Source organism: Protopterus annectens, chromosome 13.part0 (genome assembly GCF_019279795.1).
Source record: "Protopterus annectens isolate FY-2018-M chromosome 13.part0, PAN1.0, whole genome shotgun sequence".
Taxonomy (NCBI): Eukaryota; Metazoa; Chordata; order Ceratodontiformes; family Protopteridae; genus Protopterus; species Protopterus annectens.
In genome coordinates, this window is record NC_056747.1 from 1357790465 (window position 1) to 1357804041 (window position 13577).

Here is a 13577-nt window from a genome sequence, read left to right on the forward strand (position 1 = left end):
AACCATCATCTGCTCAGCCCAGTCCCTACCCAAACTGCAAAAAGTCACACAGGAAGCCTTTTCCTCTGTTGAAACATGGTTATCCGATGCCCAATTAATACTCACCCCAAACAAAACTAAACTACTCATCTTCCAACCCACCAAACATACTCAAAACAACTCTCACTTTAACATCACAGCAAAAGACAACACCACTATATACCCAACTGAACACACCAAATTGCTAGGAGTGGAAATAGACAATAAACTAAAATTTGACATTCACATATCCATGACCATAAAAAAGTCCACAAAAAACTAGGAGCATTATATAGAAATAAACAATTTCTCACCAAAGCAGCAAAGATTTCAATAGCAAATTCCCACCTTATCTCCACCCTACTTTATGCCTCTCCAGTATATACCAACCTAAGGCAATGTGATCTAAACAAGCTAGAGACCTGCTACAATAAAATCGCCAAATTCACCACAGGGGCATCCTACCGTAGTCACCACTGTCTCTCACTTGCTGAACTGGGCTGGCTTGAACTCCCTCACCTCCTTCAGTGGTATCAACTCTCACTCGCCCACAAACTAGTAAACCATCCACTAAATGTCCCATCCCTCCAGAATCTACTCCAACCCTATCGCACCACCAGACCACTATGATCCAGCAACAAAAATCACTTGCAGATCGCTAAAGCCAATAACTCTGCTGGTGAAGCACTATTCTCTTGCGCCATAGCCAAATTATGGAACTCACTCCCACCCACAATTACCTCCGTACCATCATGCACCAACTTCAAAACTTTATTAAAAGTGCACCTAAAAACATGCTGGCTATGCCCTTGCAACTCCCACTCTAATATCATCCACCCCATCCAACTACTACCTTTCTTTCACCTCCACTAACTACCTTGATGATAGCAAGCTCAGATGCTCATAAGCCTAGTACTTATTATACAGCAGGAACTTCTCATTGTTACATTTGTTAATGCCGGTTATGTACTTCACAGATAAAGATTCTAGTTGTCTACTGATGTACTATGTTCTTCATCTGTAAATATGTTGTAAGTAATTTCTATGTTAAATTGTTAATCACTATGTAATCCAATGTAACTACTGTCTGTTTATTTTACTGTGGAGCTTTTCTCCCCGGGCCTCCGCTGAAAATGGACCCACATCCAGTCGGGCACTCCCGGTCAACAAATTTAAATAAAATAAATAAATAAATAAAATAAAATAAAAAATAATTTCAGGACTGCACAATCCTCAAGGAAAGGGAAAATTCCCCTACCCAGGAATTGTTGATCTCAGATAATTGCCAACCATCTGAGTGCGTTGATCAAATGGTATCGACAAAACAGATATCAGTGTAGGGGCACGGTCGATTCAGTGCCTTATATCTAGTTTTATATACATATATATATATATATATATATATATATATATATATATATAATATAAAAATGTGTGTGCGCGTGGTGTGTGTGTGTGTGTGTGTGTGTGTGTGTGTGTGTGTGCAGGAGAAGTTTTTTTGAAAGTCAGTAGACTGTAAGTATGAAACTTGAACCTACTGTAAAAGGAATGTATCGGGGAGGGGGAGGCATGAAATTCTCTGATATCACTGTATTTCAAGACCTTGTACTGAAATGTATACAGCCTTTGGGAGGAAAAAAGCCTAACAAGAATAGGACAATGAAATGGAATCAAAATAAATTCAAATAATGATGGATGCTGATGGCCATCAAAAAGTGACAATCATCTGGCTGCTGAAATCATGATAACAATTCTCAGGAGTTGTGCATTAGAAAATGCATTTCTATGTATACATCAACAGAAAATTGGATGTTCCTCCTAAAATCTTTTAAATATACTAATTGAACTTTATACTTTTAATTTAGTAGAAGGAGTAAGGAAAAGGGAAAACAGAAATTAAGGGATGGGGTCATGTAGTTACTACGAATTACTACCATGATCAGCTCTGATAATTCAGTATAAGATCACAGTGGCTGAGAGGGTCCGATACAAAGGCTCATTAGATTACCTGACCACAAAACCCTGAAGCTACAGCACTTAGATATGACACATGAAATATAATGTACCGGTACTGGCAAGCTGGTGGCTTGACCCATTACAGCGAACTACAGATAAACGTAATGTAGTCATTAATGTAAATAGTTACTGAAGGATCAGTATACAGATATTCCTCGCTTATAATGAGGCCAAGTTCTCTGCATGGTACCCATTGTGGCATACTAATGGTTGTGAAATATGTAATAATTCAGCTGTGCAAAACAGACCTACGCTAAGGTTATATTACGCCAGCACATGCAATGTGGTCTTTTGACTGTTTGACAAATAATCATAACTGCATTGCTTCATCTCCAGCCTTATTAAACAGCAGAGCAAATTATAGCTGCATTAAAATAAAGCAAATCATTCCTTTTGGTTATACTCCCTGCTGACAAATACTGCATCACAAAGATAATGTTTAAGACCACGGAGCTGTATCTCTCTTCTCATTTCTAAACATGCAAAATACAGACAAATAGTTCTCACTTATATTTGTCTATTAATTCTCACTATCAGATGTCACAGAATAGTAGTTGTGAAACAATTAACACCATGTTAGTGCAGCAAATGATATCTGAAAACATACAAAATACAAAAAAAAAATCAGCAGTGAGAAATAATCGCCAAATACAGACAAGAGGAATATTCACTTTATTTTCTGTGACTGCAGATGGTGAGTAGTTTCTTACACGATTGCCTACTCCCACCACTGTCATCCCATCACTCCCATAATTCAACATTGCCAGTGTTATACAAGCCAGTGTCTCACATTGGCAAACTCTGGTTTTATCTTGTTTTTGAGCCTAGGCAGTAAAATCTATCAACTTCAACTTGCCACTTCTCTCCCTCAGGTCCACAAGTTGAGCTTGGAAACCCTTGTGAAACCCCCCCAGGAGGTGAGTAGCACAGACGTGGACACCTCCGATTACACTACCAGACAAGGAGGTCTAGGTAATCTCATTTTGACATCATCCTTGTCAACCAATGGGATTCTCATATTCTACTCCTTCCACCTTCCTATGATGGCAAAAGTAGGATTCCAAATACCTACCATGGTCCGATGTCAGGCTGGTCGTTATCTGCACGCCATAACAAGTGGGTTTCCTGTATAAAAGGCAGCCCCCAGTCGCCTTTTCTGTCGTGTTCGGTATAAAAAGCTGATGTCGCGCCTCCACCGTCATCAAATCTGGCCCTCGCCCGGTATAGCAACATATAGCCATAAAAACAAAAATCAGTGTTTATGTACCCAGATACCAGTTAATAAGGCATAAAAGTTGGATACATGCCAAAGTATCCAAATAGATAAAAGTAAACACAAAAATAAGCATATGTACATATAGGACAACAACTACAGGGTAAAACCTCCCCAACAGCTAGCTATTAGAGATGGGACACCCTAGGAGTAATGTGGGGGAGGGTAATCATGACTGCAGATGCTATCAAAGTAGAATATATGTCCTTCATGGATGCATATGCAGTCATAACAAGTGGGTAGAATTATGGATCTGCAGTCAGGAGTGATAAAGTAGAATACCATAAATGACTAGGGAGGAGCAGAGTAGATTCAATAATGTCTTAGGTTCCCACTCCAGTACATTAGTGGCAAATCCTGTGGCTGCTCTGGATCTGGAATAGGAATGCAATTATAATGCTTGCTGAGTTGCCAGGAGGTCAAGAAGCGCCTCGTATGCAAGGAGTAACAGCACTCCTGCTTTAAGAAGGGCTGTAGTGGATGTTGTTTTCCCTTGTAGAATATGCATTTATGTTCTGTGGAATTGGTTTCCATGGAAGGAGTCTGTTTGGTCTTAGCCAATTTTGTATATGTTTAAGAGATAGTCTGTTCTGAAATAATTTGTTCTTCTATTTCAGTATTCTACAAAGCTTTGTAAAGTCTTTCTATGATTTTTGTTTTGTCCAAATAGTGGTTTTAAGATCTATAGTAGGTAAGGTAACATATTGGTTTGAAGATGTTTGGTAGGTTGAAAGAGGGTTGGGAAGATTATGGCCTGGTTTAGATACTCTGTATAAGACACTCTGAATAAATGTGCCATTAGAAGTTGTTCGCCAGTATCTGTGGCTTTTTAGGAAGGGGGTACTGTTAGAAAGGCCTGTAGTTCTGAAAGGCCTGTCCATCTGAAACCCTTGCTGCTGAAAAGTGGTTTCCATGAGCTGTGTTATCTAGTGAACTGTTGCTTTTAGTAGCTGAAGTGATAGTGTCTCAAAGAAGCCGACAAAGTCTAAATCCCAAGCTGGTATCATGAATCCCCTTGGAGTAGGCCTGGGATCCTTTCCTCTGAGGGCTAGGAGAAATAAGAGACTGAATGAGCATTTGAGATCAAGACTCCACTTTTCTGAAAAAGCTGTATGTTGTATCTTGATTTTCAGCATAGTTCTGCCTGTTGGAAGGAGTAGGCAGCATACCAGAAATGTTAAGAATACTATGTTTGATCAAGAGCATAGTTCCTTTTCCTGGGAAATTTCAAACTTTTTCCATTTTCTGCATCCCCATGGTTTGTTTGAATCTCTGTTAGGTTTGGATGTAGTGTGCAACTAAGTAAGGGAGAAGTTTGTTATTAACTTTCAGGGGTAGATGCTCCATTTTGATGTTTACTGGCGTCAGTTTAGTTGAGTAGTAGCTTGCTGTAGTTGTTTTTGAGCTATTCTTCCTTGATTTTTAGGTGTACCTTGTGTATCAAAGGACCTTGTGATGCTCTTCAGTAGTGGGTACCATTGTTAGTAGTAGGAGTGAGGAGCCTTTAGAGGGATTATCCTTGGGCCATCTTCCTTGATTTTTAGTAATTTGTGCAGTGTTTCCAAGTGGTGATTGGGAGGTGGTATGCTGTTATTTTTTTGAGTTGATTCCCAGTCTGTCCACTTTCCATGCTAGAATGTCCTTGTGCATAATTGTGTATCTGGTTTACTGACTTCTGCTTGATTGAGAGGTGATGCGAATAGGTCTATCTTTGAATGATATTATTCTTTGAGACTGTCTTGCAGATCTGCTTCATTGGGCATCGCAGTGGGCAATGAATCTGTTCTGCTTAATATGTCTGCTAGAGTATTCTCTGAGTGTATGTAAATGTGCCTGTAACTTGCCTGTTCTAGCTGAGTGCAGAGTCTTCTTTGGGTTGGGTTTGAACTGTGCCTCTTATTTTTAGAGCCTCCATTTTGGATTTGTGTTGACTGACTGTTGTCATGTCTGATGTTATCATCAGTTGGCCCTCCCACTGGAGGAATGGTTTGAACATTTGGTTGCCAGTTTTACTGTTGCATTTTGGGAAGGGTTGATGTGGGTCTGACTGGGATGCTGTATTCACAATGAATGCATTCCTGTTTCATGCATAGGAACTCCTGTTTTTGCGTCGAATGTGATGTCTGTGTTGGGACCATAAATTCTTTTCTGGACCACTATGGGTTTCCTCATATGTACCTCTGTACCATAGCACTCCTGTTATGCTGCATGGGACCAAGGACTGTGTCTGTGTTGAATTTCCTGTTGCTTGACCATAAATTTGGGTTTACCTCTGTATGTTTCCTTATATGGTTTCTGGCAAATGGGACCCAAGATGTTGCGTGCCTGTCAAGGAGGCCCATTTGTTGACTTGTGTCCTTGTCTTGTTCAGTTTTGTCCTTGCTTCAAGAGTTTGAGGAAGTTCTTTTGTTTTTCTGTTGACAGTTTGTAAATTTCCTTGTACTGTGTCCAATTTGGTTTGGTTGTCCTTTGTTGGGATGGTATCAGCCTTGACTTTTGTAAATTGCTTGTGGCAGGTATGTGATGGTAGCAAGTTTTGTTGTCTGTGTTGTGAATATTAAGCTTGTAGTAGGTTGCAATTAGCAGTAGGTAGACTCTGATCCTGCAAGAAATCTGAGGTATCTTCTGCAGATTGGTCGAATGGCTCGCAGGCATTTTGCGCATACTCTGGAAACAGTGAGTAGGCAAGGGCTTTGCTGCATGAGCAAGAAATCTGAATAGGAAAGCCCAGTTGGTATCGAAGTTGATGTAGTCATAATGGGAGGACATAGGTGTACCAATTTGAGATCATTTTTTACCAATTCAGCCTCTAGAATTGGTCTGGAAGACTTTCCTGGGAGGTCTCTGGACGTGGATTGAACAGAAATCTTGGCCATGTCTTTATTTGTCCAACAGGATCCAGGGTTCATAACTCCCAACTTTTGGAGGCAGGACTTTTTGATTTTTCTGGAAGGTAGATTCTGGAATTGAAACTGGTGGCCTCTGGTTATGGTTTGTAAAACTGCTTGTCTTGTTTATCTGGGCGTGGGATCTTTGAATTTGGTCTTAACTAGATTTGGCATTCTGGCTGACTGGTAATTGTGGAAGTGGCTATATGGAGTATGGTTGATGCTAGGTTTGGAGAAAGCTACTGTCTTTTTGTTATGTAGTGCTTGTTCTTTGTGCCTCTGTCTGTTAACCTTCTCGCCTAGAAGCTCTGCTCTGGTTCCTCTCCTCTGGCCCCTCTGATTAGGCCCGGTCACTTTTGATGGTTCCTGGAAGGACCAATTTTGTGGCTGCATTCTGTGCCGCCAGTTGGGTTGGAACCTGCCTTTGCCGTTGAAAATAGTTTGCCCCTTTGAAGATTTTGTTCTATTTTGCTGCCTCTGGGCCTCTATTCCTGTACCAAACTTATTTTGTGGATGAAGCAAAGGATCAGTTAGCTGGCAGGCAGTCATGACTTCGTAAAGCCATGTTCTGCATGCCCTGCTCCTTTAGTGCCTGAACAGCCTGATGCTTATGCCATTTTCTAGCAACATAGCTGGGACATGTACCAAACAAAGCTATGGTTTTTAACCATTCTATTAGCTAGCTCTAACACATATTTCTGATCAAGATTACCATCACCTCAGTTTATCTTCTTAACATTTTGCTGTGCCTGTCATGTTTGAAACTGTTGAAAACCATCTCTAGCTCTAGGAGCTGATTTTGTAGAATGATAGAGTAACTTGTACCTAGACCTATTATCCTCTGTCTAATGACCTTGCTTCGAGATTACATTTTGCTGGGTTTTTTTGATACTCTGATCAACCATCTCTGGGACCCTGGGATTTCTTTGCCTGACAGGCCTAAAGCTGGTGATGAGATGTAGATACCCTGTAAGACCCTGTCTGGTTTGGCAGGCTGGGGGGGGGGAGAGAATAGGAGCAGACATCATTCGCGGCATGCAAAGCCCACCCCAGAACATAGGGGACCTGGGTCTAGGCCTGTGTTGTAAGGAGGTGGTGATGAGTATAAGTCTTTCTGTGAGTCTGAAAATCTGAAAAGCTGGGGCTGGGACATGCAAAGAGTGCAGATGAACAGCAATCATTAAGGAGAATTCTTTCAGGTGGAACTCAGAATTTGGATTCTCTTCAATACGAAGATCTGATTGGACGATTTTGGATGCCATTGGCGTTTGGTTTCATTACGGGTTCATCAGGAGACTCAGCTGTGGGGACTCGGCTGGGCCCTAGCTCTCTTGATCTTGGAGCCTCGGCTGGTCTGAGAGACTGGCGAATATGATTAAGAAATTAAAAAAATTAAAAAAAAGAATAGAACTGAGATATTAAGAGTGAATACTGGGTGGGGTTTAACAGGCACTGATTTAGTAGTCCTGTAGGCTTAGCTTAACGGGCACTGCCCTAGTAGTCTTGGCTGCCTGAGGCCCTGGCGGCCTTATGGACGGGGCTGCTGGAGGCCTGGGCGATAAGTCAAATGCCTGGGGGTAGAACATCAAGGATGGTCCGCTGTATTTTATTATTGTGTGGTGGGTTGTCAGAACTGTTCAAGAGTTGTAGCAGGGGCTCAGTTTTTAGTTTAGAGTTCGTTTATTACCGTCCAGTTTCTTTTTGGCTGGTTTTTACTTCCTCGGCGCCGAAACCGGGAACCGCGCGAAACTTATCTATCTTCGTTTTTGGTAGATTGCAGTCGGAGGATCCCGGGGGTACGAATAACAAAAATCGCACAAAAAACTGCCGAAAAACTCTGTTCTGCCCTCCGCTGCGAGCCGCTGCGGTTAAAAAGAAACACAGGCTGCTACAGGCGCAGGCTGCCTGCTACGGGTCGTGGGTTGGGCAAAAACAGGCAGAATTGGAAATCTTTATTTTATGAGGTACAAACAAACCACAGGTTAGAACTGATTGTTAACTTTTCTGAGAAAGAGCTGCAAGAGAAAAGTCCCCAGCTCTTAACAGCGAAATCTGTCTTCAGTAGCATTAGGTGAAGTAATCTGGATCCCGACCGCACCTGCTAACAGCTTCTGCTCTGCGGCACGAAAGCAAGAAGACTTGAGGAAAATGCGGCGGGCTGATGCTTTTATACCCGAGGACCAACAGAGATGGCCGTGGGTGGAGATCACATCAGCGCCCCGGACCCGACTTTGGAATCCGGCCGACTGCAGGGCTGCCTGACGACAGGACAACCCACTTGTTATGACTGCAGATGCATCCATGAAGGACATCTACACTGCAATGTCAGCTACTTTGAGCCTCGGATGGACATGCGCTCCCACACTCCCAGGATGCACAGAGGGAATTCATGCAATCTAGGGTTGACATCATGCTCAGTCCATGTGCACAAGCATTACAGTTTTGGGCCATCCACACTCTGGCACTCCTTCAGTGTGACTTTGCCAGTTCTCAGCTCTCATGATCTGACAGCAGGCATCACCTGCACATTCCCTTTTCAGCTGGATTCTCCATTATCCAGGCTTCCATTCAAATCCAAGACATGGAAGCCACAGTCAGGGTTTTTTTCTGTCTGTGCTAGGAAACCTGAGCTAACCAATGTACGCCTTGGTTTCTTTGACATGTCACACTACCCCCCCTTCCTCTTTATGTAACAGACTCCTGAATATGTTACTGAAAAGAGTACAGCTGGGCTTTATGCTGTTACTTTAGGCCTCTCTTTATTTTCAGTAATGTGTCCTGAGTAGGTTGCATAGAGTGATTTTAATGAGTAGAGCAAATTCCACTGACATTCTATGCTGCTACCCTCCAGGATTACTGAATGACAGCTTCCCAGTAAGACTGAATACTTCCCCACCCCCACCACAAAATGCAAGAGGCGCATGATCAGAATACAACATCCTGCCTCCCTTTGTTGCACGGAAGGGACTACGTGCAGTTGCAGGACACGATCAGTTAAAGTCATTAGCACTGCTGGAGGTCAGAAACCAAAATACTTTTGTCTTTTATGCCATAAACATGTGCACTTAAAATAAGTAAAGTCTAACATTCATGTGGCAAAGTAAAAGAGGCAAGACAATTACAATAATTACACACATTAATGTCACATAAAGAATAAGGTTAATCTCTTACGATGCATCATCAATCCAGTCCTCATTTTCCAGGATGGCCTCAATATGTGGGTTTGTTATCACTACGTCATCCAGCTCTAGTTCGGAGGGTTCACTCTGGGTTTCCATCGCACCAATTAGATCCACAGTTGGTCTGAAATGCAAAAAGGAATAATAATGAATTAACAGAGAAATTAAACATGATGAAGGAATAAATATAAAAAGCACTTGACATCAGTGCAGGACTGCAAGTGAAGAAACTATTACATCTGACTGTTATGTTTGTGGAGCTACACAAAGTATGGAAGTCAAGAAACAGACACAAACATCCTCCAGAAGGGCCTTACGGAGACGGATACCTGGTGTCAGAACCATGGTCTCAAGCTAAATGCCAAAAAGTGCATAGTCATCCCCTTTGGGAAAAACAAAGTGCCCACAAACTACCACATAGGAGGTAATCCACTAAGTGTGGAAGAAGTAATTAGGGATCTGGGGACCCAAATAGATAGTAACCTCTCCTTTGACAATCACATTGCCAAAGTGGTTAGAAAAACCTTCTATATAGCTCACCTAATCACAAAAGGGTTCACATCTAGATCAAGAGAGGTCATTGTGCCCCTCTACTCATCGCTCATCAGGCCCATAATTGAGTACAATGCCCCATTTGGGATGTACCTTACCCAACACCTGCAACAGCTGGACAGACCTCAAAAATACCTCACCAAGAGGATCATGGGCCTCAAACAGATGCCCTATGCAGCTCATCTAAAGAAACTCCAGCTCTACTCAGTTGCTTACCACCTACTCAGAGGCGATCTCTGCCTGACGTACAAGGCCATGTCTAACCCAGAATTGTTGGACATGCTCCACCTCAAGAAAACTAAATCCATTAGAGCTACACACCTCAGGGATTTAAACCTTAACACTACAATAAATAGGACATGCTGGAGGGATAGATTCATATCCCAAAGGCTTCCCTCGCTCTGGAATAGAATCCCAGTCCATGTTAGGCAGAGCCCCTTGCTGACCCTCTTCAAGAGAAATCTTGATGAGTAGATGGGAAATCATAAATTTACTCCCGGGATCACTTCTATGGCCCTGCTGGACACAGGCTCAGGAATCTAGTATAAAATGGAGGTGAAAGCCAACACATTCTGGCTAGGCTTATAAATGCCCTAGGGCAGATAGCCTAGTACCTACCTATGAACCTATGAACTATTACGTCTGACTGTTATGTTTGTGGAACTACACAAAGTACAGACTTCATTTCAAGGACCAGAGTCCTCAGGGTCCTCACCACTTCGATTTAGGGACTGAATGTTAGCATTAACCACTGTTCTTGATATGGCCTGATAGGGTACACTGTCCTCACACTGGCCACAAACCATTCACTCTGCTGGACAACGTTTTACATAATTCATCAAAGAGTAGCTTGTCTGCACTAACCACATTGGAAATGTAATGAATGATCACTGCATAAATCACTGAGGCCACAAGTCATCAAAACAATCAGTTTTAAAAGTGCAGGTTTTCTCCCCTGTGCAATCTGGAGTTTGTCATACATATTATAGGTGTGTGGGGGCAAGGCCATCCACTACACTCAAGGTTCATAGGTAGGTACTAGGCTATCGGCCCTAGGACCTATACAAGCCCAGCCAAAAAGGTACCCTGGCTTTTGCCACCCAACAAAATTATTTTCCTGTGCCACTGTTGAGCAGAGCCACAGAAGTGATCCCCGGGGTGAATTTCCTATTTCCCATCCAATCATCAAGATTTTTCTTGAAGAGTACTAATGAGGAGCTTTGTTTGATATAGATAGGTAGTTTGTTCCAGAGTATGGGAAGTCTCTGGGATAGGAATCTATCCCTCCGGCATGTTCTGTTTATTGTGGTGACAAGGTTTAGGTCCCTGGAGCATGTAGCTCGGAGGGATTGGGATTTCTTTAAGTGGTGCATGTCCAACAGCTCTGGGTATGACATAGCTTTATATGTTAGGCAGAGATCGCCTCTGAGTAGGCAATATGTGACGGAGTAAAGCTGAAGTTTTTTGAGACGATCTACGTAGGGCATCTGAGGCCAGTAATCCTCTTTGTGAGGTATTTCTGAGACCTTTCCAGTTGCTGTAGATGTCTTATGAGGTACATACAAAAAGGGGTGTTGTACTCTATAATGGGTCTAATGAGTGATGAGCAGAGGGGAACAATGACCTCTTTTTTTTCTGGATGAGAAACCTTTTGTGATGAGGTGTGCCACGTAAAAGGATTTTCTGACTACTGTGGCGATGTGATTATCAAAGGAGAGACTACTGTCCACCTGTGTCGCAATGTCTCTTATCACACTTGCAGTGTTAAGTATACTACCGCCTACGCTGTAGTTCATGGGTACAAATTTTTTACCAAAGGGGATGACAATGCACTTTTTGGCATTGAGCTTGAGGCCATGGTTTTGACACCAGGCATCTGTCTCAGTGAGGCCCTTTTGTAGGATGTCCACATTGTTAGGAGTTTCGATTATGGCTCCTAGTTTGCAGTCGTCTGCGAACTCCATTAACCAAAGACCTTCTGTGTTAGCCTGTACTTCATTGAAGTAGATACCAAACAGGAGTGGACCCAGGACTGAACCCTGTGATACTCCACTTGTCACTGGTCTGAAGTCAGATTTGGAGTCTGCTACTTTCACAGTGTGGGTTCTGTCAGTGAGCCAGTTGGCAACCCCTCTTGTGACACAGGGATTTATAGCTAGTTTAATGAGTTTATCTATATTTCTAGAGTGGGGGATGGTGTTGAAAGCCTTGGCAAGATGTAGATAGGCTGTGTGAACCACTTTACCCTTGTCTACGGCTTTGGTGACTGCTTCAAAGAAGTCTAAAAGGTTTAGGAGACATGATCTGCCTTTTACAAACATGAACTGGGTGGGGTCCAGAGTTTGGAGATTACCAATGTCTTTGTTTATAAGTTCCATGATGATACATTCCATGGCCTTGCAGACCAGGCTCGTCAGGCTAATGGGGTGGTAGTTCCCAGGGTCCCTGGTGGCTCCCCCCTTATGGAGTGGGATAACCGTCACTGTGCGCCATTCAGCGGGCACAAAGCTTGAGGTGAAGCTATGATTGAACATGGTACTTAGGTGGGGTGCCATTTCGTTCTGTAGTTCATGTAGAAAGCAGCCTGGGATGTTGTCTGGTCCCATGGACGCGTGTTCTTGGCTTTGGAGAGTGTGGTTTTTACCTGTGCAGCTACAGGAACTTTGCATTCTTCCGGTATAGAAATGGGCTCTTTAGGGGGTGGGGGGGGGGTAAAGTTAGCACTGAATCTATCTGCTAGGATGTTGGCAATATCAGTTGGGTCTGTATATTTAGTGCCATTGTGCTGTAACTCAGAGCAGATCTGAGTGTTGCCATTGAGATTCTTGACATAGCTATAGAATGCTTTGTGGTTGTCTTTAGAATCAGTGGTGATTTTGTTTTCGTAACTAGCTTTGGAGGATTTTATCAGGGATCGCAGCTTCTTACTGAGGCTGACCAGGGAGCTCCTCCACTCATGGGACTTTACTCTCTTTTGCAATAGTTTCTTCCTTCTGTTGTACAGTTTGTTTATGGCAGGAGACCACCAGATTGGCTTCCTTTTTTTGGAGGATAGCATCTTGGTTCTGTTTGGGATAGCACGATCCATGCACTCATGTAAGTGCTTATAAAGTGCAATTGTGTAGGATTCAGTAGTCGTAACTGTATTGTCCATCTGCATGGGTGTCACAAAATTCACCACTTCAGTCTTAAGAAGCATGAAGTTGGCTTTGGAGAAATTTTTTACCATGGTTTTCCTAATGGGAGGTGGGGGCAGGAAGTGGATATCTAGGGTAATTAGCTTATGGTCAGATCTGACCAATGAGGCGCTGACTTCAGGTGTGGAACACCGGTCACTCATGTTGGTAATGACTAGTTCTATGATATTGTTGCCCTGGTGGGGGTGTGGATAAGTTGATCCAGGGCATTGGAGTTTATGAATTCCAGAAAGCGTTGAGCGAAGGAGTTGGTACATGAGTAGTTTTCCCAGTTAATGGTGGGGTAGTTGAAATCGACCATTATTAGGGTGTTTGGTTGAACCCTAATATTTTCTAGTACATCAACAAAAGAGGAGTGGGAATTTTGTGGGCATGGTGGGGGATCTGTAGCAAGCTACAATTTGGATTGCAGTTTTGCCCAGAGTTAGTTGCACTTGGATAACCTCGGCTGCAT

At 42.8% G+C, this 13577-nt stretch overlaps 1 protein-coding gene across 3 annotated transcripts in view; it reads right to left on the bottom strand.

Moving 5' to 3' along the window:
• The window catches only part of TMEM98 (transmembrane protein 98), a 595737-nt gene that overhangs the window by 217117 nt on the left and 365043 nt on the right, over nucleotides 1–13577 (bottom strand). For all 3 annotated transcript variants that reach the window (XM_044055384.1, XM_044055383.1, XM_044055385.1), the window contains exon 3: nucleotides 9367–9498. In XM_044055384.1, coding sequence (XP_043911319.1) covers nucleotides 9367–9498 — 132 coding nt within the window. The remainder of the gene's footprint in view (nucleotides 1–9366; nucleotides 9499–13577) is intronic.